Consider the following 22,034-nt stretch of genomic DNA (forward strand, 5'->3'; position numbering starts at 1 on the left):
TTTATGCTAGAAAATGTAAAACTTTCGAACAAAAATGTCAAAATTAACCTGGCAATATTTACTGTTGTCCATGCGCAAGACTTAAAAGTCAACCTACGTATGCTTACCAAGATTTTCCCTTTTTCACTTTGGCACAATTAATCGAATGCATTATTCTCTATAAAATAAAACGTGTCAGCGGACTACAACATTGTGCATTGTGCAATGATGCTATGACTGGAAAAGTCCGCAATCATTCTTTACATTGTAAAGTGACTGATAAAAAAAACTTTGCGATTTCAATTAATATTTGACTTAGCAATTCAATGGCCATGGACGTTTCTAAGAATATTCACAATTTTTAGCTGGTACAAATTCCAAATTGATTATATGTTGCTGCAACATTTCTAAAGAAACAGAACTTATCTTCTTCCATAGTGACTGCTTAAAAAAATAACGACAACTTCTCAAGGAGGCTCAATATCAATTAACCCATTTCGTGCCACCGTGTGGTACACCATACGGCTAAATTTGATATCTTAATAATATAAAAATACATATTTCGAACAGTTTTCATCTGTTCATGAGTTTACCTGGTCAGAAATAAAAAGTATCAATAAAATGCTTTTTTTAATCAAATGAAAATTAAAATAAATAAAAATAAAAACTAATATATTTGTTATAATATGTGTTCACAAAAGTCCAAATATAATTTTTGTAATTTTTGCCAACGCCTTAGTAATAGTTACGTGCCACCAGACGCCGGCCAAAGAAGGCGTGTGGTAAACCACACGCTGGGTCCCATAATACTATAACGATGAAACAATGCAATATAAATATTTGTCGTTAGGTAATGAAATAAAATGAGAGTAATCTCTCTAATAAATATCATACTCTTACTATGCATATTAATTTTATGCATTTTTTACTATGCATAATATTAATAAGCCTATTTTGATATTTAATTGCTGGTTGAGTTAGTCGGAATTTGATTGTTTTATATAGGGCTTACATTTGTTCTTGTTAAAAGTTCTGTTGTCAATTTTTTACTGTAAATTTATTATAATGTCGTGCCTAAAATGTCTAAGAAATCAGGAACTATTGCATATTATTGACAATTGAAGCGACAATGACTCATTAGTGCCAACTGACACTTCCGCTACCTGTCGAATAACAATGTTTGCCACCTGATAATGTTGCTGGTGAATCGGACAATGAAATGATTGACGATGATAAAATATCAACAAACATTACATGCGACTTTTGAGTTTTGTTCTCCTATTTTGAATTCCGTTCGTCTAATTGTGAGGGAGTATTTTGGTACTAATTGGATCTTGTAAAACCAATACGTTTTGGTTATAAGCTATGAACACTTTCTTTGGATAGTGGGTATATCTTCCAGTTTCTGCCATACTCCAGTGCAACTGACAAATACAACAAACAATTGGGAATCGGTGCATTTGTTGTAAAGGAATTATTGAGCCATTGTGATTATCCATTGCAACATACTGTATGATTCCGTTGAACCTATAGTAAATGTGCAACGCTATAGCAGAGAGTAAAAAAGGTTGGTGTCCCCCAACCTCAAGTTATTAACAGCTACAACCGACACATGGGCGGCGCTGTTTAAATAACAATGGTGTTGTTAACTGTCGTACTGGGAATAGAAGCAGAAAGTGGTGGTGGCCATTATGGATTCAGTGTTTGGATAGCGCTGTAGTAAACGCTTGGAAACTACATTGTTTCGTCGCTGTTTCCAACAACAGAACACCGATGCTTCAGTTAGACTTCAAGAATTTCATTGCCAGAAACCTTCTTCTTTTATCAGCGAACTCAATGTTCATTACAGAAGCTACCGCTGACGATGATTTGAGAAAAAAGTCACAGTGCAGCAGAAGATGTTTACCACCACTGTATTGTTCTTACATCAAAAGTCACAATTTTTTTTTTATGAAAAGTACCATTTAAATGGTCATGTAGAAAATTGCTTTAAAATTTTCTATGAAAATAAACAATATTACATTCATCGTAGACAATGACGCAAGTAAATTTATTTCTTTTTACATAATATAATACATATGTAATAATTCAAATTTATTTTCTGATTAATAAATATTTGAAAAGCATAACACATAAAATTTTATACTTACACGTATTTTATACAACTTAAAATGATACTTACTTCACTATAAAAGTAATTAAATAAAACACACAAAAAAATGTTTGTACTATCGAAGAGAGAAAAATGTACTATGGGTCCCAACGTGTGGTTGATCACACATCAACCACACGTCAACCACAATACATTTGACGCAATAAAAAATTTCAATTGCAATTAAAAAATATTGAAGCATTAAACACTATTAAAAATGCTTCTGTCTGGTGGAAGGTTACGAAAACTTTGCAAAACAACACCTTTGAAGTAGCTACTTCTCTACAATATGAAGACTTTCGTACTCACTATATATTACTACTTAAGAGGTAGCAACCTTCCAGCTACCTCTTTGTGTCTTTTGTTTTTGTAAATTCCTTCCTCGACTCTCCTTTTAAACTTTGTAAACTTCAGTTTGTGCTTTCAAACACCAAATGTACTAAAGCACCAGATAACGAACGCATTCCCTATGAATTTTACAAAAATGCTTCTTCTGTTTTTTCGAGTTATTTATATCATATAATTTTATATTTCTTTACAATGTCATATCGTTTTCATTTTCAAGATTGGCAATTCATCCAATGTTTAAAAAAGGAGATCCTAATATAGTTACAAAGTTTGTACAAACTATCGTGGACTATCATTATCATTTGACTTTCGCGTATTAATAGTTGCGTTGAGTTCAATAATATCTTAAACGAATACCAAGCCAGATTTCGCAAATCCTACTCAACTTTCAATAACATTTTCAATTTGTCATCTATAATAGACTTACATTTTAGTTACAAATGTTTCAAATTAGCTACATTAGGTTTGTCTCACAAGCTTTTGAGTACATCAATGAAATTATACTCCAACGCCACCAGTCGTGTAGAGGATGATAATTTTATGTCTTCTTCCTTTAAAGTTACTTAAGATGTATAATAAGGATGCATGGTCAGTCCACTTTTGTTTTTCCTTATATAGTTAAATGAACTTAATGAGTAATGCATTAACGGGTTGATTACCTATCAATACAACTTATATAAAGTTATTTTATATGCGGATGATGTGGTTCTGCTTGCGGACTCACTTAAAGTATTGCAAAATATGATAGAAGATAAGTTTAGCTATTGTTTGAAATGGGGTCTTATCGCAAATCTAGATAAATCTAAGATTATGATTTTTAGAAAAGGTCCTAGATTAAGCAATACGCAGGTAGATATAGTCAATAAATATAAATACCTTGGGATATTAATTACGTATAACATCTCTTTCAACAAACATTTGACTACAAAGCTTTCATTAGGTAAAAGCGCAATAAACTCCACGTGGGTAAAGTACTTGTGTTATCCTAAATTAAGTTCCGCAAATAAACTAAGAAGTTACTATACAGAAGCACGTTCAATCGTACTCTACGATTTTATTTCTATCGACTAGTACCCCAAACTGTATACTCTACTTAGAAACGGGTTTGTGACGCAGTTTGTAGACCCAGTGCTGCAAACACATTTCGCTTATGTAAAAAAAATTTTTAATCTTCCACTCACAAAAATTCCTCAAATACTAGCTGAATTTAAGACTGACATAAACATATATTGGGCCAAAGTTTGTGAACATATGTGTTTAGAATTGGGTCTTTCAATAACCAGTATACAAAGTATGGATTTTAAATTGTTACACAATATATAACTTTAGACAATCTAAGTAAATACGAGCCCTGTCTTGCGAATGAAAGGTCGGGATCTCATGACGTGTACCCACAGCTGCAATATAACATTAAGTATAGTTTTTATTACGAAAACACTCAGCACAAATTGAAAATACTTTTTAATGCAAATGCTGTCTTTTTAAATTAATATATTGTATAGTTTTATATGTATATACTTTTTATATGTATATATGTATATCGTGCAACATTGTACCATTTCGTAAAATGTAGAATTAATTAAATATTAGTAGTATCCCCTAACACAGAATATAACAGCCAACAAATGCCTTTAACAGAGTTCTTTATTAAATTTTACAGTGGTGGTGAATTTTTAACATTGTACAGCTTTTCACCTCAATATGTTATTGGAACGGTGTTAGTTAACATACATTTTTTTCGCAAAAAAATAACTTTTTTAAATATATATACAGGCTGTAATATATATTCTCATGCTGTTCCCAAACACACAACTCCCTTATTCTGAATTGCTTGGGAGACAGCAGTTTTGGGAACAACAACAGTTTCAAATTTGTTTTCTTAAATTTTGGCAACCATGCTAATTTTTAATGACGAAAAGTGCGAAAATGAGCAAAACAAAGAAAAGAATTGCGTATCATATGTTGATTTAAATGTAAATCGCATTATTTGTTTGCTGCACAAATTATCGGAAATAAATATAAATTATTTTATGAGTAAATAATAAATAATAAAAAACTTTTATTTTAATGAGTAAAATAAATATATAAAAAGAATTGTGCATGAGCAAAATAAACAAGGATTGTGCAGTTGTTAATGATTATTTAAAAAAATATTTTAAAAAAGTTTTCAAAAATGCATTCAATTGCATTTCGAGTTTTAGCGGAGGATTTGGCTCAAGAACAGGAGCAAGAAATTTTGCAACAGAGGATCAATCGCAGAAACTTACATGTTAAATTTAACTCTTTTCTAAACTAACTAAACTATTTTTAATACTTTTTTAACTTGTCTCCCAAACAATTTGCTTGCAAAAGAATTTGTGCAAAATTGGGAAACAAAACTCCCATTCTCCAGCGATTCAGAATAGCAAAATTGAGAACAGGGAACAAAACTCCCATTCCCATATTATTCAGAATAGAAAAATTGGGAATAGGGAATAAACTCCCACTCCCATGCGATTCAGAATAGGGGTGATTGCTTTTTCTCTGAATATCAATTTTATGATTTGGATTCAAAACAACAATAATTTTACTCATACCCTGTCCGAGGTACTCTACGTAACATGGCCTTTAAATTAAACTAACTTTTTTAATGATAAAATGCACTTAGTCCAAAAATTGTGACTTACTCCTGCGCCACATACTTCTTACGTTCGTTTTTTTGATTTTTTTTTTGGAATTTAGTTTTTAACTATTTTTATGTATATGAACAAATTTTATAATTTGTATTTAATATTTAGTTTGCTATAATATATAATATAATATTTAGTTTTCTAGAATTTTTTGAGAAATTGTTTGAAATATATGTAAATTTGTCATTTTTATCAGTCTATAGTGTAATGTATATGCGTTAGTTACATTGGCAATGCATACAATTAATATAATAATAAGTGGTTCTATATTTAAATGCGCAGTGTGTATAAAAATACACTAATTGTTTCCAAGCGCATTGCGTTGTTTACAAACAAATGCATAATTCCACACAAGGAATTTGATACCACACATATCGGCGGCACTTTGCCTTCGAGTTAACCATATTCTTGCCAGGCATTGACCACATATAAAACAACATCAACAGTAAGCGTACTCGATACAAGTGGAATCGAAGACGCTTACTTAGCAATAAATTATTAAATATTAAAGTACTTACGCTGCGTCGTTTTGTACATAAATAAAAATACATATTAATATAAATAATACTAAAATACATATATAATTGTTAAAATATTTAGTAAATAAGAAAGTACATACGCTGCGTCGTTATGTACCTAGGTTAAGTCGAAAGTAAAGATTCAAATAAAAATCAGAACAAGAAATGCACTCATAAGAAGCGCATCAAGTTCTCAACTAAAGCACCTTTTTATTTTGGAAGTAAAAATCTATATTAAAAGAAGGAATGCCAATAATATCCTTCAAAATTTATCGTTTTTACAATAGGCATTTTCTTTTGTAAGCATATCACAAAAGAACAACTGCTTATTTTAAAAATAACATAAGAAATAACACTGCTGGCTTATTTATTCCATCCTTTTTGAAACCGCTTAACTAATAACCAGCTCAAATCACATGGTTGCCAACACTAAAAATTCGTCTATTGTAAACGATTTTTGGAAGTATATACGAAATGTTCAGTTAACAGTCAACGAATGATTTCGTTAATTATTCGTATTTCGTGTCGTCATTGAACGTAACAAATACGTTATGTTTTATATATATTATTTTACTGTTAAAAGACACGAAAAATTGTTTTGTGTTCACAATCATGTAAAAAAAAATATTCCCATCCATAATAGCAAAGAATTATTATTCATTTTCGAAATTACAACATTAAATATTATTACATGTTTTGCATATAAAAGCCGAACAAAATATCCAATTTGTCCAGAGTTGCCCACGAAAGTAGTGCTTATTTTGTTTGTTCTTTTGCAATATGATTACAAAAGAGAAGGGCTTAGTTGTCAGATATATGACAACTTTCAAGAATTTTTTATTTCAAAATTATATATAATCGACATATCTTTTAATAACAACAAATTATTAAAAAATTGCTTCCCACTTTTAATCGCCATTTCAACTTAATTTTAAAATATTTCCCACTGAGGTACCAGAAAATAACATAACCAATCTAAATAGAGTAAAGTGTTTACTATAGAATAATTGAATTAATTAAGTATGGTTTTATAATTGTTATATAGTTTTTTATTTAATTGTTATTTTATTATTGCGATTTTATGTTATTCTATTTTGTGTATAGATCCTTATTTGGGAATTTATTGCAAAAAAGTTTTGGAAAACAGAGCTATACGTAGCTTGCTTTAGGGACCTTTCCTTTTAAAATGGACCTTTTTTACATCATGTATTTCAGGAAAGATTGGTAGGTTTATTTTGTTTTTTGGAACATAACATAGAAAATTTACTAGATGTTTCCAGATAACACCCTGTATAACATACTAAAACAGTAGTTTAATAAACTTATGACATAATGCGCATGAGTATTTTTCATAGCACATTGACCCTTTATTGTTTTCGTAGTGCATACTTATTATGTTAAATTAGAAAATTTAATATTTTGTAAATTGGAAAAGTTTACAAAAAAATAATTTAGTTATAAAAAATAATGAATAGCTATATGTATTCCTTAAAAATGAGTTTTGTTTGACATAATTTAACAGTTTTTTGATATGGTGTTTTCTCGTTTAATTGAATTTGAAGACCTCGTCTGCGGCCAAAGGTTCCTTGGCGATAATGATTTATGATTGAAGAAGTTTAATATTAAATGCGTGTATGAAATATTATTATATTAATGTTGATAGATAAAGTGCAAAAGGCAATAATTAAACTCTAGGAATTTTATTCACTTGACGAACAGTCAGTAAAAAATTTTAAAATCGAAAAAGTAGAATGTGAAAAGTTGGCAAAACAAAAAGAGGTACTGGAAAGGGTCTGTAGTAGCTCAGATTATAAATAACAAGAATATCTTAAATTTCGTAAATGTTAATAGTTATATATGATTATATCTATAATAAATATATATATTTATAATTAACCGTTATATATTTTTTAATTATTTCACCTACATATATATATATGTATATCTAAATTGTGAAAAAATATACTGCTTACATGATAAAATTCTTCAATACATACAATTTTTCCAAGTATTTTGAACATAATCCGGCTTCATGCAAAGTAATATTTAATGCACCTGAAGGTGAAGAAATGTGAGCTAACCGGAGTGTTAAAATGTTTTCCGTAAAGGAAATTTTCAAAAATGAATATTAACGTAAAATTTCCTATACTAAAATTTTAATATTAATATTGTTAATTATACACATAAAGTTAAATTATTGCTTTATTTGCGAGAAGGTTAGGAATACATATATACAAATTTTTAATCCTTTTGAATTTTGAATAGAATAGTGTTAATTTTAAAAAAATGAGTGGGAACGATAAGGAAAGTAAAAGAATTGAGTTTATAGCTGCAGAAAACAGAAGTTCAAGCCAAATGGAAAAAGATGAAGATCAAATTCTCGTTGTTGCAAACTCTGGTAATAGATTGCATTAGAATCTATAATAATATTGATCACTATAATTCTATTTATTTTAGACACCATTAGCGAAAACAAGTGTGGTTTTCCGACAACATCAGTAAAAAAATCTCCGGCAGATATGCCAGACAATATTTACAACGTCGAAAATAATGAATCTCTAGAAACTGCCTTACCACAAGAGTTGCCTGATGCTCGTTCTAAATACTTAAAGCTACGTAAGGAACCAATTCGTGTTGGATTTTATGATATTGAAAAAACAATTGGAAAAGGAAATTTTGCTGTCGTAAAGTTGGCAAGACACCGAATTACTAAAAATGAGGTAATATGTTTAATTCAATAAAATATAATAGCGGACTTAATGCATTTATATTCCTAAAATCTGTAATCTGATTTCGTACTCAAAACATTTTTTTTGTTTCGCACTTTATTCATGTTGGGTCTAGTGACATATACATTAAGACCGAAAAGTTTTCGGAAATTCTCATTTAAAATTCGCGCGCTGTATATTTTTCGATATTTTAAGTTTATGTAGTTTGGCAGCACTAACCACAATTACTATGCCAAAAATGAGCGCGATCTGTCAGACAGTTCGTTTACGGCAGCTGTTGAAACCAGTTCACCTCAGTAGTGCGTTGCGAAAAAAACAATGGAAAAAAATATTGAACAAAGAGTTTGCATCAAATTTTGTGTTTCGAACGAAATTTTGTGTGCAGAATCGTTGCGAATGCTACAAAAGGCTTATGGGGAATCAGTTTTATCGAAAACTCAAGTTTATGAGTGGTACAAAGCCTTTCAGGACGGTCGTAGGACCGTCGAAGACATTTCGCAACGCACTACTGAGTTGAACTGGTTTCAACAGCTGCCGTAAACGAACTGTCTGACAGATCGCGCTCATTTTTGGCATAGTAATTAAGGACAGTGCTGCCAAACTACATAAACTTAAAATATCGAAAAATATACAGCGCGCGAATTTTAAATGAGAATTTCCGAAAACTTTTCAGTCTTAATGTACATTCATATGTATAGGTGTACGACACATAAACAGATTAATATTACTATATGAGGTCTATATGCCTATTTATAGGCTTATGAAAGCGAGGCAAATAGTTATTTACAGTTATTCTTGGGAATTGCTGTTCAATTAAGAACAGTTTAGTTTCCGAGTCGATTTTTGAAATTTTGATGAAAATACAACATACAATTTTAAGACGTAAAATATTGTCGAATTTTAAACGCCATTCATTTTTTAGTCAAAACATTAAATTTGTTATGTGCTTCTTAAAAAGCAGTGCCGCCTCACCAACAAAGGTTGGTGCATTAAGTATGATATCCTAAAGACGCATCCTTGTGGAGTTTTCGAACATTTCTGATAAAATTGGTCAGCAGTCTGCCAATAAATCGAAACGATTAACTTATAATTTTTGTAAGTCTTTCTATTCTACTGGATTATAGATGTACAATTCTGGTAGAGGAATATTCAATCTGAATTTTGAATTTTTTTAACTGCTGGTCTTCTAAAACTTTTTTGTGCATCCCCAAAGTGAATAGTCCGTACTTTCTGCACTTTTTAGGCTTTGTAGACATCATAGTTTTAATTTAGTCTGTAGTTTTGAGTAGTTTTTTGTATCATTGCATTTATTTAAGTCTATGATACTAATAATGGAATAAATAAGGTCAGTCTTGACAAGAAAAGCAAATCATGTGCAAAATTATTTTTACGCTTACCACTTTACGTTTATTTTTGTCTCCGCTGTACTTTGCAAAGAAGCGGTTTTTATTCTTGACAGATTTTGTTAAAATTGTGACCTTTACTTTTAAGAATTCCAAAGAACTACTTCCAATCTTAATATACAGAAGAACATTTAAAAGTCAAATTTGCACCGTTTTGAATAAAAGTATAAGGCTTAGAAACCTTTCGAAGTGCAAAGAAGTTAATCAAATCAGACTGTTTATCTGTATGGACTTACATGTAACATAGTATGGCTCAATGTTATCTTCAGTTTGTAGAATTTATTTAGTTTTGAGTCGCCGCATATATCTTTAGTATGACCCTATATTATATGATCCCACAATGTAGCCGCCTACTATATATTTATACTTTGTTTTTTTTAGCCTGACTTGATGCCTAGCTGGGCTTTGCACATCAATTAGTGAGATCAATGTTACGTTATGATTTCTTGTAACACTCTTTTGCTAAACCATAGATATAATTTTTACAATGAAAAATAACCTTTTCCATAGCATACACCTAGATTCTAAATTAAAACTGAAGAAAATGAAAAATAAAAAAGTTTTCCTAAGAAACACATGTTCCTAAATCGATGGTTTATATCGAGCTATATCTAAATCTAATTCGATCAACACCATTTTTATTACATTGACTGCAATTTTTAAATTGTGCTTAAGTTCCAAATTAGAACTTATATATTTACATTCGAAACTAGAAAAACGTGTATCTAAATTGACAGCTATATCCATATTTGAAGCAATATGCATTTTGTACATTCATTTATGTTCATTTAAATGAATATAAGATATTTGATAATTTTTATTATAAACGGATAAAACTTATATCTGATTGTTTAGTTTATCTAATATACCCTTTATGCTAGGTTAATTGATAAAAAGCATATTGTTATTATTTTCTGCATTTATCTGCCAATTATGGGTTATGGGTTTGAGCGAATGTTTACTAAGAACGAGAAGAACTTTTATTGAAACTATAAATAAACTCTATTTAATTTATACCAACTGATATTGGTATTTAATTAATGATATTTAATTTACTTTTAACTGATGATTATTATTATAATGGAAAACATCTTTTTTTATCAAGTTAGCAACCGGCCTACGCTTAATAGGCACTCTTGTAAATAAATATTTTGATGTTCTGTTTGCTGTACGTCGCAAACCAGATCCGAAATATATATATTGACCAATCGACTTTGAAAAGGGACATAGAGATACTGAGATTCCAAAATTTGCTCAACAAAAACAAAACTGAGTATTTGCATCTATAAGTGGCAAGATAAGATCCAAAAAAATGCTTTTTTTAATTAAATGCAAGTTAAAATAAATAAAAATAAAAACTAATATATTTGTTATAACTTGTGTCCACAAAAGTCCAAATATAATTTTCGTAATTTTTGCCGGCGCCTTAGTAACAGTTGTGGTGAACCACACGCTGGGTCCCAGAACAATATAATAATGAAACAATGCAATATAAATGTTTGTCGTTAGGTAATGAAATGAAATGAAATGAGAGTAATCTCTCTAATAAATATCATACTCTACTAATTAACTTAAACTTGTGTTTTTTACTATGCATAATATTAATAAGTCTATTTTGATATTTAATTGCTGGTTAAGTGGCCCTTAGACAGCAACGCGCGTTGACAACGCACAAAGTCTTCTCTCGCCATTACACACCAAGTTTTGCAACAATTTTTTAAATACGCCTCCAGCAAACAAAGCAAAATTTGTTCACTCATCAGTATTAAAGCAATCGCTAATATTTCCACTGTGATATTCATTTTAGAAGTAATTAAAAAAAATTAATTAATCAGGTGTCCTTCACGTTACTCATACGCACCATAGTACCATAAAATCAATTTTCGAAGGAAAACGATACAAAAACTTTAACTTTTTATTTCTGAATTGAGTTTACCATTAAATTCTACATAAAAATGAAACTTTTAAGGACGTTAGTATTCTCAGAAGTATTTTTATTGAATAAATAAATCACAAATTTAAAATTTTTAATATTCCTGCGGATAACTCTAAGAATAGCGATAAAGAAGATGACTCGCATTAATTTTAAAAAATCTGCAGAAAAAGTTTAATGGCACAGCAGATAGAACTATGAAAATAAAAATAGTGGGTGTGATGCATAATTGGTCTATCCGAAAGGGTCACGACTTACTTCTCAAATGCTACAAAATGTATGACTACTGTTGTTAAAAAACTTATTTCAGAGAAATGAATCTTAGAAGAATCAAATCTAAAAAGCCATCGCTAGGAAAACATGTACCCAATAGAATTTTAATTTTTTACGAATGTGAAGAAAACAGTCAAGTAATGCCTGGGAAAAAAATCTGCGTATCCGTACAAATTGACGGAAAAAGAACACAAATGCAAAAACGGTCCATTCTAATCAATTTGAAGGAGTTGCATACTCTTTTCAAACTCAACCATCCAGACCTGTAATGTAGTTTTTCAAAATTTCCATCTTTACGACCACAACATAGCGTTCTTGCAGGAGCAAGTGGCACACATTCAGTTTGTGTGTGCTCCATACACGAAAACGTACGATTAATGGTATATGGAGTGAATATAAAAGCACTGACTGCATGTAGTAGAAAGCCGATAAATAACTATAAAGATTGCCTACAGCGCATGATTTGCTATACTTCACACACAGAATGTTTTCTAGGAACCTGCGCCAAATGTCCTGGAACTGAAAATATCAATGAACAACTTCTGGAGATATTTGATGACAACATGATTGACACCGTTACATACAAACAAAGGGTTCGTGAAGAGAGAAGCACTTTAAAAACGTTGACATCCCAAATAGACCAATATTTGCAATCCTTAACAGATGGTTTGATAAGAAAAACAACTTAGCAAAAACTGAATGCATAGTTTTGCGTGATTTTTCCGAAAATTATGCTTTTGTTGTTCAAAACTCTGCTCAAGGTATTCACTGGAATAATAATCAAGCAACAATTCGTATTTTTGCAATATACCTCCGTCTTGAAAATAAAAAACTACAAATAAAAAATTTTGTTTGCATATCTGACTGTTTACATCACAACACGACTGCTGTACATTTGTTTCAGAAATACGCTATCAAATTCATTAAAAAAATTAGTACGGATATTAAAAAAATTATTTAGTTTTCCGATGGATCGGGTTCACAATATAAAAATAAAAAAAATTTTATTAATTTACCTCTTCACAAAATGGACTTTAGTTTGGAAGCAGAATGGGACTTTTTTCCAACGTCACACGGCAAAGGACCATGCGACGGCTTAGCTGGTACCTTAAAGAGGAATGCTGCAAGAGCTAGCCTTCAACGAATAAATAATCCAATCCAAACACCAAAGAAATTATTTAACTGGACTAAGGAATGTTTACCAAATATTGTGTGCCATTTCTCAACGTTAAAAGACTATGAAGTAGAAGAAAATAAGATTAAACACCGCTTTGAAGCAGCTACATCAGTTAAAGGCACATTAAAATATCACTGCTTTATTCCAAATTCCAAAAAAGTATTATTGGCAAAAATATTTTCTTCTTCAGACATTACAGATTATGTAGTAATAATGAAATGAGAATTAATAAAATCAATGTAAAAACCATAAAAAAAAATATTTTGTTTTTAGCTCCTTACAGTTTTTTTCGTATAACATTTCTTACCTGTTCAGAGTATTTTTCCAACAGTAGCAAAATAACACTTCACCGAAAAAAGTAGGTGTTTTCTAGGTAGATCGGCTAGTATGAAACTAATTAACTTTTTAATTCATCTATATAAGAAAAAAATGTAGTACGCATGTGCTTGATGTGTTTTGCGGGAGAAAAAAAAATATTAAAAAATTTTAAAAATTGGTATCTTGAAAATTTTTATTTCGTAGTAAAATTTAAAACTGAATCTAAATAATATATAAAAAATGAAATCTCTGGGGATATATTTTGAGAAAAATTTTTTTTTGAAATTTAATAGTTAATATTAGTACTTAAATATAAACAATTTTAATTGTTTAAACAATTTTATAAAAGTTCAATCAATTATGTTTGAAACGCTGTAAATTTCAAGTTTCTACCTTTTATAGAACTTGAGATATAGCCATTTGAAAATGTGTCTACTATGCCAATTCTCAAAACCCCATGGGTCCATATCTCCTAGGAAAAAAATCACAAAATTTTTTCCCGAGATATGGGTCTTCTTAGTTTATGAAAGGAGCTCATAATTTCAGCCAAATCGGATTTCATGAGGTCAAAAAGGTGTCCGTGTTGTAAAAGAGTGACCCATATGCAAAAACACGCTTCCATTTTTCAAAATAAATAGGGGTATTCACTTTCTCTTGTAAACTCATTGCAAGGAGCACGAAATGCAAGAATGCTATACAAAAACTGCAAGACTGCGAGTACACCTCTGTTGCAGAATTGCATCATTAAAATGAATCAGCTGTTTTTGCAGCCGTATCACATTGAGCAAAGAAAAATAAAAGTATAACAATGCCGCGAACAAGTGAAACACAAAAATGTATAGATTTTTTTATTGAAAATAGTGCTTTTAATATCGGCAATCAATAATTTACGAATACAAATATATAAAACAAACATATATGTATATATATTTAATATATAATTAAGAAGTCAATTGCGACATTGCTTTTTTTCAGTAGGTTTATTTCAAGACAAGAATGTATAAAAACGTATATATATATATATTAATATATGTAATAATAACATTTTGTTTTAAATTAGTATTTATTGTATTGTTACTTAGTAGTGATTACAATAACTAATAATAATACATTTACAGAAGAATTTTTGTTTTCATTAAACGATTTATGGGCCAATCAAGTCATTATATACTGGTATTAGAGATATTCAGATGTTGTGCGGTAACACGGTACTGGGTAAAGTGATTAAAAGATAAACATCTGAACACCACTTTTTTTGTAAAATTAGCTGTCGATTTTGTTTCTTTTTCTTACTGAAATATTTTTTTATTATTACATTTAAACAAAGTGTAAAGTTCAAATTAACAACAACTAGTCATAGTGACTTCAAGAATTTTTTTAATTTAATATTACAATTAATGTAGTAATGTTACTCATCTGAAGTGGGCATATAGATCTGAGCTAGTCATCCCCTTGCTGGTTGACCTCAAAAGGTCATTTGGTTTAAAACGACTTAAGCATCTATGCGCAGGATCGTAAAATAACGCCAAAATAGTGCGGTTAAAATGTTGACTCATAATGTGTATTAGCAACCTTTTGTATTTCTTGTTTGATAGTATGTATTTTAAGGTCGCGATGTAGATCAGCATTTCGCACATACCATGGAGTGTTAACTGCATTAGGGATGCATTATTGATTTTTTGCACAACTCCGAATTCGGACGCCATAGAGAAATATAGGCTTGAAGACTTGTTTGTATATCATAAGTTAATTTCACTGAGATACTTTAATTCTTCTTCCAATAAGCTAAGCTATTTTTTTGGATCTAATATTTAGCTAAGCTTCATCTTATCTCATCTCATCTTCCATATCAGTTTGCCATTTAGTTTCATACCCAAATATTTCGCAGAATTAGCAACTGAATTTTTTTTTTTACATTATTTCATTAGAAATAATGATATTTAAGTTTCTCTTTTGTCAGTAAATCCTACGTGGTTAGATTTTGAACTATTTACTGTCAGTTTCCATTTATTAGTCTATTGTTCAATTTCTTGAAGAGCGGCTTGTAGCTTGTTGTTTGGACCTGCAGTTATTATGACCATGTCATCTATAAAATACACCTTGACTTCACTGGCAAATCATATGTGCACAGCAGGTACAACAATGGGGCTAGTATACATTCCTGAGGTTTAGTTCAACTACCTAAGCCAATATACGAACCCATTAGTTTACAATATTGCTGTGGCAGAATAGTGTTTATCTTATAAATGAACAAAATTTCTTGTTTTCTAAAGCCTTTTCGATTTCGTGCATAATTCGGTGGTCTTGCACGATCTTTGAGTGTTTGTTTTGAAATCCAAACTAATGATTTGGGATGGAATTCCTTTGCAAACTATTTTTTCAAGTCTTTTACAAACAAGTTTTTCAAATAATTTTTCTATGGCTGACAGAAGCGAGATTGATCTATACGAGGCTGGAGAATGGTGACAACTTTCCAATAATTTGGGACATGATTTAGTTTTATTCCTGCATTAAATAATTGTGCAAGCTTTGCCTCTCCTTTTGGAGGTAGCTTTTCAACACATCACTAGTTATGAGGTTATGTTCTGATGATTTTTTTAACTTTAGTTTTTTTATTTCTGCAGTTACTTCTTTGTATTTTATCAGCAAAATAACTTCATCTAGATTGTTATTTAGCTTTATGCGCTAAGTTTTTGAATCAAGCTCGTAAAGCTCTGCGTATCGCTCTTTAGGTTATCAATGTTTCATGTTTTGCATGATAAGTCAATATTTTCATTTATCTGAGCCTTAAAATAACGGTCCGTTGTCTCGGTTCGTTAATGTTATATCTATATGTAAATAATATTGGTAAATGGTCAAAATTGTCGAATCCAGCTTTAACTTCAATGTGTATTTTTTAAATTTTTCTTACAATGAAAAAATCAATGTCATCTAGTAATTTGTTTGTATCAGTTGACCAGTTCGTTGAAAAGCCAGTGGAGGCTAAACCAAAACCTGCGGCCTGAGGTGTTTCAAACAATTCCTTTCCTTTTGTGGTATTTAGTCTGAACATTGAACATTTTTTGCATTGAAATCAAAATCAATTATAGATTCATGTTTGTGTGAATTCAGTATATTTATGTATTATTCACATTTTATATTATGTGTCGGTGAACTATAAATGGACGTTATGAGGAGTTTGAAAACACTCTAAGTAACTGCAACGGTTGTTGTCTGGAACTCTTCAGAAGAGAGTTTATTTTCTTGATAATGCTCAATGTTGGATTTAATTATAACAACACTTCCGCCTCTGGCATTATTGCTTGGATGAGTAATATGATAGATACTATAGTTCTTAAATTTGATGTACGATTCTCTTGTAAAATGTGGCATATGTCTATATTTTCTGTCTGTAAAAGGAATTCTAATTTGTTTTTGTGTTAAAGTAAACCATTTGCGTTCCATTCCATTATTTTAAGAGTATTCATTCAGATGCACAGTAACATTTCTGTTCGAAGTTGTCTAGGCGACTTTCTATTGCCACTAGTTTTTCAAAAATAACTAAAAGGACATTTTGTGATTAGGAATGCAGTTTACACTCCGTCGTATGTGCGAAATGCTGATCTACATCGCGACCTTAAAATACATACTGTCAAACAAGAAATACAGAAGGTTGCCAATAAACAGTATGAGTCAACACTTTAAAAGCACTACTCTGGCGTTATTTTACGATGTTGCACACAGACGCTTAAGTCGCTTCAAACCAAAGGACTTTTCGAGGCGTTTCAACCAGGAATTTTTTCTGTAAATGTATTATTATTAGTAATTGTCATCACTACTAAGTAACGATACAATAAATATTAATTTAAAACAAAATTTGCGCTGCTCATTCCCCTATACACTGAAAGTAATAAATTATTAATATGCATTTTATAATAGGTTGCAATAAAAATTATTGACAAGACGCAATTAGATAAATCAAACTTACAGAAGGTTTATCGAGAAGTTGAAATAATGAAACGTTTGAATCATCCCCACATAATAAAGTTATACCAGGTATTATTAGTGTTGTATACTTTCAAAATGGAGTGTATATATATGTATATATTTAAATATTTTCAGGTTATGGAAACAAAAGAAATGATATACATTGTTTCGGAATACGCAAGTCAAGGCGAAATATTCGGTAACTATAATATTTTATAACATTTTTTTAAGTATGAATAAAGCAAACCCAAAAACTAAAAATATTTGTATCATCAACTTTTATGGATCTTAAAATTTCTGTGACTATATTTCTTGGAGAATTTTATTGCATTTTGAGTTTTGCTACATTACTTCTTGCTTTTACCCAGTTCAAAAGTTTTTATGCAGACAAATTACAAAATGTAAACTAAACTCAGCTCAATCTATAAGTTTGGCTTTAAGCAATGCCTAAAATAGTAAGACGTAGGAAATAATCAAATATGGTTATTTTTAAATTGCAGTGATTTTCAACTTTTTTGTCGATAAATTTTTTTGAACTTTCCGGGCATATCTGTGTTTTTTTCATTGTCATTTGTCGACCCAAAAAAACAGTTTAAACATTAAAAAATATAAAGAAAATTATTTTTGTATCATTTTTTGTGGAAAATTGATTTAATTGTAATATGGTGCACGTGAGTGACGTGTGAGGCCCTGATACTCGTAAATTAATTTTTTGAAATACTTCTCAAAACAATGCCACACTGGAAATATTTATTTTTTAAGCAAAAATGATTGATTAATTTGAATCAAAAATGAATAATAAAAATTTTTCCAATATGTACTTCCTTTTTTTTACTGAAAAATTGCGCGTATATGTTTGGTGTGTGGTGAAGGATAAATTAATTTTTAAAAAACACTTGTGAGGACAATACAGACCTGAAATTTTTGTGTTTTATGTAGAATTTTATTACAAATCGAAATCAAAAATTAATGTACAATAATTTTTATAGTATGTTCTTTGAGAATTCATTTTTCGGAAATATAGTACGCATATGCTTATTGCGTTTTGCGAGAGAAAAAAAATTTCAAAAATTTCAAAAAGTAATAGCATCCTGAAAATGTTTATTTCCTAGTAAAATTTAATTCAAATATAAATAAAATATGAAAAATGAAAGTTCTTGGGATAGTTTTGGAAAAATGCATTTTTAAATTAAATACTTAGATGAGATGATATACAGTACTTATAAACAACCTTAATTGTTTAAACTATTTCTTAAAAGTTCAATTAATTCTTATGAAAACGCAATAAATTTCAAGTTTTTATCATTTATGGAGTTTGAGATATGGCCGTTTAAAAATGTATCTACAATACGAATTGTTAAAACCACATAGGTCCATATCTCCTAAGAAAAAAATTTCATAATTTTTTCCCGAGATACGAGTCTTCTTATTTTTTGAAAGGAGCTCATAAAATATTAATAATTTCAGACAAATCGGAGGTGATGAGGTAATTTTTTGTCAAAATCCGTCCGATTCGTAAAAGAATTACCATAACCGTTTTATTTAGGCAGTCAGCGTGGTGTGAATCAGTGTAATGGAATTCTGAGTGCATTTGCTTGGCGCCACCTATAAGTCATCCTTGGTTATTTTCAGCCAATTAGTATATGTTCAACTTTTAAATATAGCTAGCTCTTTTTAGTTTCGAATATCGGTAATAACTTGTAATTTATGATAATTTATGTTTATAGATCTCTCTTGGCACTACTTTGCTGTTTTCTCAGTGTTGTATTTCGGAAGCTTACGTTTCCGTAGTTCTACCATGTACCAAATCTTTCTTGTGTGTTATTAGTGATATTTCGTCATCAGCATTTGCAGCATTGCGAACAGAAATCCACAGTTGAGGAATATATTTTACTAAAATTTTGGAGTTCTATATCAAAGTTTCTATTCGGTCAAACACTTTATTAGTGGCAAAAAAGTTTCATTCAAATTTACAATACATAGTTGTTGTATTTATTGTTGCAACATATTTCTACAAATGCATAAACAACGTGCGAATCATCTTCATGAAATCAGGTATCTTCTTGTCTTCATCCTCATTTAATTAACTTATATATGAATCTGCATGCTTTTTCTTGCTTGTGCTGAAAAAACCGAGTAAAATTTATAAAATTAACCAAATAGTCTCCATGTCATTGAAGGCATTGTTGTCTTTTATATTCATTACGTATTGTCTTTAAAAATTATAACTACTATATTATAATACGTTATCACTAAATCATATTCGATATGAAGCTTGATCTTAGTCAGAGTATGATCGACTTCGGTTGCTGCTTGAATATCTATAAAACTGTTTGGGAGCTTATAAGCTTTTCTTATGTTTAAAAAATCGGTTCACAGATCATCTTCGTTTCTCATTTAAAAAGATATTTTGATGGAGTCTTCATTAGGTTTTGATTGGTTTTTGGCTAGCCACAATATGTCCTCAACATATATAAAGTGCTAGGGATGTCGTTATTGTAGTTTGAGATAAATTGAAACGAGTTATGATCAATGTAATATAATGCTCATTCGGTAGTCAGATCGAGAGTGAGTTTATTAATCAATTCATTTATATACATTTTCTTTTATTTTACATACATAGCAAGATAATGTTAAATAATACAATAACATATGTTGCTAGATTGGCCTTGCATTACAATACCTAACACGATCCTCCTACAGCTGATTTATACATAATTATAGAAACATAAAAAACATAAATATATATATATATGGTACATAAATGTATGGTATATGCGTACATTTTTTACACTAGTTCATTTTCAAATCAAATGCAATTAAAATTCACGTTTTTCTTTAAATGAACATATTTTTAAAAATATTTCACTCAAATGATTATGTAGAAATATTATAGATGGCTTCATTCTTTTCACCAAATTAAGGTACTAATACATCTTTGTAGCCAGAGATTTTAGTGGTAAGTTCACGCTTCCAAATAACGCACTCGAAAGAAAACCACAATGATAATTTTGATACCTTACATTTTTAATTTATTTATATTTCAATTTTATAAAATCTTATTAATATATTTTATTAGTTTTATTTAAATAAATTTTTTTATATCGATTTTTATAGTTCATTTTAAATATTATAGTTTTCATTTCAAAATCTTCTTTAATTCACAATTTCATTTGTGAAATTACCCCGACATCAAAGTAAAAATCAAGCTCTTTACTATATTAAGTTGAAGCTTTAATTTTTGTATGGAAAATAACTTTAAGTTCTGCTTTTACAGAACTGGTATTTACATAGCGTCATCTCTCAAGCTCTTTGCATGGAATTGTGCTATGATCAGCAAAAATAGTACAGTTCATCTTTAGACTGTATGTGTGTCATGAATTCTTAAGAAGATGATCACGCGATGTATAGATGCGAGTATCTTCTTAAGTATTTACAGTAACATTTATTGTTACTGTTTGAGCCAATTTGATTTCATCATATTTGGTTGTTCGGCACAGTGGGGCAATTTGGTAGAGGAATATTAGCATCAATGCTAATATGTAACTATATACATAAGTTATGTTGTGATTTCATTACCTTACCATCCACTCTTGGCCTAAGTTCCCTTTCTCTTAAAAGTAATTTTTGACTGCAAACTGCATGTTCCGATGGTCCAAACGAATCAGACATGGACACACATCCATCCTCATTCGATGATGTTTGTTGCTCATCAGCTCTCTGCACGTTCACACCAGCATTTCATTGGGAAGATTCGACACTTCTGATTTGATTAGTGTGTCTTTTAATTATTATATTATAATCACATTGTTTCGAGTTATTATATAATAATTATTATATTAGCAGCAGCATTTTCTCAAAGATTTTGGAGCAAAAGACTTATTGGTCTAGTATATGATGAGGCCAAAGTTAGATCCTTTCCTGGTTTTGGAATCATTTTTATTTCTGAAACTTTCTATTGCTTCGGGTAGTAGCCAAAAGCTAGAATGCTGTTAAATATCACTGTTAGAAAGCATATTGCTGAATCAGGCAATTTTTGTATCATTTTTTCCGTAATTTTATCGTATCCAGGTGCCTTTTTTGGATTTGCAAATGTTTGTATAGTTTTCTTGACATCATCCAAACGCAACGTAAGGGGACACTGAACAATAGAAGGAGATTCAATATTAGGTTGAAAATCTGTTATTTGTATACAATTAATGACTGTGAAATCGACTAAGTCCGGTATTTTTCGATTGTCTGATGGCCAATATGTTGGGTGAACCAAAAAAACAACATCAAGGCTGCTGACAAGTGTGCATATAGTTGCGACCTCTTGTCTTTAACATCTTTATTATTTACTTTTTGAAAATGATTTTCACTTGTGTGAACACAAGTGTGTTCTTTAAATCTGGAGACGATAGTCTTATTTATTCAGTAAATTATTTTGGTATTTATACCATTTAAAACTTATGTACTAACATTGTTTCATATTTCTTATCCAATCAATACAAGGGATACTCCCTCAACATTAATAGTATCTATATACATAAAAGAAAGTCGTGTTAGTTAGACCTTTTATAACTCAAA

At 30.0% G+C, this 22,034-nt stretch overlaps 1 protein-coding gene across 1 annotated transcript in view; it reads left to right on the top strand.

The window, feature by feature from the left end:
* Positions 1-7,022: 7,022 nt before the first annotated feature.
* Positions 7,023-22,034, top strand: part of LOC119676457 (probable serine/threonine-protein kinase DDB_G0277165) — a gene marked incomplete at its 3' end in the record, with an annotated part of 96,678 nt that continues 81,666 nt past the window's right edge. Inside the window, 5 exon segments of the mRNA XM_038087700.1 lie at positions 7,023-7,298; positions 7,937-8,064; positions 8,124-8,386; positions 17,418-17,534; positions 17,601-17,664. Coding sequence (XP_037943628.1) covers positions 7,953-8,064; positions 8,124-8,386; positions 17,418-17,534; positions 17,601-17,664 — 556 coding nt within the window. The 5' untranslated portion in view covers positions 7,023-7,298; positions 7,937-7,952.

The sequence above is a fragment of the Teleopsis dalmanni genome, chromosome 1, assembly GCF_002237135.1.
Source record: "Teleopsis dalmanni isolate 2A chromosome 1, ASM223713v2, whole genome shotgun sequence".
Taxonomy (NCBI): domain Eukaryota; kingdom Metazoa; phylum Arthropoda; class Insecta; order Diptera; family Diopsidae; genus Teleopsis; species Teleopsis dalmanni.